We start from the raw sequence: 2789 nt of genomic DNA, 5'->3' as shown, positions 1-2789 counted from the left end.
AGAAGAAGAAGAAGAAGAAGAAGAAGAAGAAGAAGAAGAAGAAGAAGAAGAAGAAGAAGAAGAAAATGCAGGTGTGGTATGAGAGTAGCAGGATATTGGTGGAATCCTCTTAAATGGTCAAGTGACCTAAAAGTGACTCGTTGTGGATGATAGTAGTAATTGGAATTGTTCTGAATAAATTCTTATGAGGCGACTGTTTTGAATATGTCGTTTTTAATATTTGCGCGTGTGTTATTCTAAGGCCCTGGTGAAAGTGTCATTTATTGTGGATGCATTCAAAAGGGGTTTGTATTTTGTGACAAAGAATGATTCCTTACTAATGCGTTGACTACAAGTTGTATCGTCGCTGAAATGATAGAGGTGAAGGATTCTGATGCTGGGTTGTTTGTGATTGGCGCAGATGTCGATGACTACTATTTTTCTGCTTTTCGGAATTTTGATCTGGGATCTGTGCAGAACCATCCTTTGACGTAGACTGTTTTCTTTTCTTTTTTTTTTGTTTGACCTATATTAAAAATGGCATATTCAAAACAGTCGCCTCATAAGAATTTATTCAAAACAATTGCAATCACTATCATCCACAGCGAATCACTTTTAGGTCACTTGACCATTTAAGAGGATTCCACCAATATCCTGCTACTCTTATACCACACCTGCATTTTCTTCTTCTTCTTCTTCTTCTTCTTCTTCTTCTTCTTCTTCTTCTTCTTCTTCTTCTTCTTCTTCTTCTTCTTCTTCTTCTTCTTCTTCTTCTACTTCTCCACCGCCTCCTTTCACTACTACTATTGCTGCTTAAACAATCAAAGAATTCATATCAAACTAGCTGCTAACTACCTAGAACCCACAAGAGTGAAAAAGAGAGACAGAGACAGGCAGAAAAAAGGAAAATGTCCCTTACATTTGAAAACTATGGAAATATTTATTAAAATACATTTCATTTCATTTTTTCACAATTTAATTGGTTTTCATACTTTACTCTAAGTTGATATGTAACACACTACCTAAGTACCAATTTTGAGAAATTAGACTTCTCAAAACCAGAAAAGCTGATTTGAAGACTAAATCTAAGTCATCACCGAAATTGTAAGAATTTGTAAAACTTTCCAGAAGTTTACTATTTAAGTATATATGCAACGACACGCATGAGAATACAGACATGAAACAAATCATACAAATTTGCACTTGCACTAGCTCCAAATATTGCACACATACATGCAATAATACCCTGTTGATGTTGATGAAATTCGAATGAAGGCGCCTTGGATCTGGCTTAGAAACCTGCTCTTTCTCTATTAACAATAAAACTTGAAATGAAATTGAATAACGACATACAAACACACAGATGTGTAATGCATAGTCACACTTTGTGGATGCCTGGATAGATGTTTTAAACGGTTGTGATCGTTGGTGGGATCAAAATTTAAAGCTTAAAATATGGTTCAATTAAAAAGCAGAACAAAAAAAATATTAAAAAATCTAGTGAACCAAATTTTCAAATCAATAAGAACAGCAACAGCAACTTTTTAAACTGTACGATTTTGAGTAAAATTATTGTTGTTTAGATACCAATAAACAAATCAGTCACTCAGAAATCAGTTTGACGCTATTTTCTTTAAAATTTTCGATGAAGCAAATTGTTATATATCGATATTTTGCATAGCTACCAGCAAATGCGTAAACCTAATTTCATGTATAAAGTGATCGTAACCATGATCGCATTCAAGGACTGGCTTCCACCCTGTGTAGCACTTTTCAATCTGCAGGCGGCAAATTCAAAAGTTTCCCTGGGTGGTACGCACTCTAACTACATAACTGATTGTAATTTTAATATAGGTTTCGATTCCTGCTTAAAACCGCTTCTGTTTGCTTACATCACTTTCCTTACGTCACCAACGACGTTAGAAAGGACTGTAACACCATATATCATAGCTTTCTATCTGTTCACACTGAAAAATCTTGATTTATCCAAGATGTCATTATTTGTTTGTTTAATTTTTCTTTCAAACAAAGCGGCAAGTGATTTTATTTCCATGCTATCTTGGAATTTGGAATTACTCCAAAACTATATCTTATAGATATAATGAGAGTTACATTCGTTCGGTTCCAAAATATATTCACCAGAAATCAGGTAGTAATATAAGAAGCAATGGATAACCTTTTCCATTACTGCTTACACAGAAAAATAATAAACTAAAGAAATTACTCATATATGTATGCGTTTGCATTTGGCAAACATCTACTGGCACAGATTCGATTCTTTTCGAATTTACGTCAATAGGCACAGGTGCTGATATAGGCTAAGACATAGGTGTGGATATAAGTAAGAAGTTTGCTTCTTTACCACATAGTTCCCAGTTCATGAAAGCTCGTCATGTGTGTGTACGTGTGTGTGTATATGTGTGTATGTGTGTATGTATATATGCGTGGCCAATCTCTTCATGGTATGGTGGGACAGAAGGCTTAAGGAACGCCTGACACAGAACTCCATACTCGTGAATGTGTACTCTCGATATGTCGATGATATCAACTTAGTGGTAAAGACACCCCCACAAGAGAGCACCCCTGAAATAGAAATAGAAACTAAGACTATGGAGAGCATCCAGCAAATAGCTAACTCCATCCACCAGAGTATTAAATTTACGATAGACTACCCTACTAAACACCCTAACCATAGATTATCTGTATTAGATACTGAACTCTGGCTAGAAACTAAGAACAATAAAACCAGAATCCTCCATTCACACTATACAAAACCTATGGCCTCCAAATACCTGATCCACCGGAACTCG

General features: G+C 35.4%; 1 protein-coding gene across 8 annotated transcripts in view; it reads right to left on the bottom strand.

Moving 5' to 3' along the window:
• Positions 1-2789, bottom strand: part of LOC128250767 (uncharacterized) — an 88364-nt gene that overhangs the window by 2374 nt on the left and 83201 nt on the right. For 7 of the 8 annotated variants that reach the window (XM_052976631.1, XM_052976644.1, XM_052976617.1 and 4 more), the window contains one exon: positions 318-505. The exons of the other annotated variant lie outside the window; for it this stretch is intronic. In XM_052976631.1, the coding sequence (XP_052832591.1) occupies positions 318-505 (188 nt within the window). The remainder of the gene's footprint in view (positions 1-317; positions 506-2789) is intronic. 8 annotated transcript variants of the gene reach the window in all.

Source organism: Octopus bimaculoides, chromosome 2, assembly GCF_001194135.2.
Source record: "Octopus bimaculoides isolate UCB-OBI-ISO-001 chromosome 2, ASM119413v2, whole genome shotgun sequence".
Taxonomy (NCBI): Eukaryota; Metazoa; Mollusca; class Cephalopoda; order Octopoda; family Octopodidae; genus Octopus; species Octopus bimaculoides.
The sequence above is the reverse complement of the archived record's forward strand: the minus strand, read 5'-3'. Positions and strand labels throughout refer to the sequence as shown.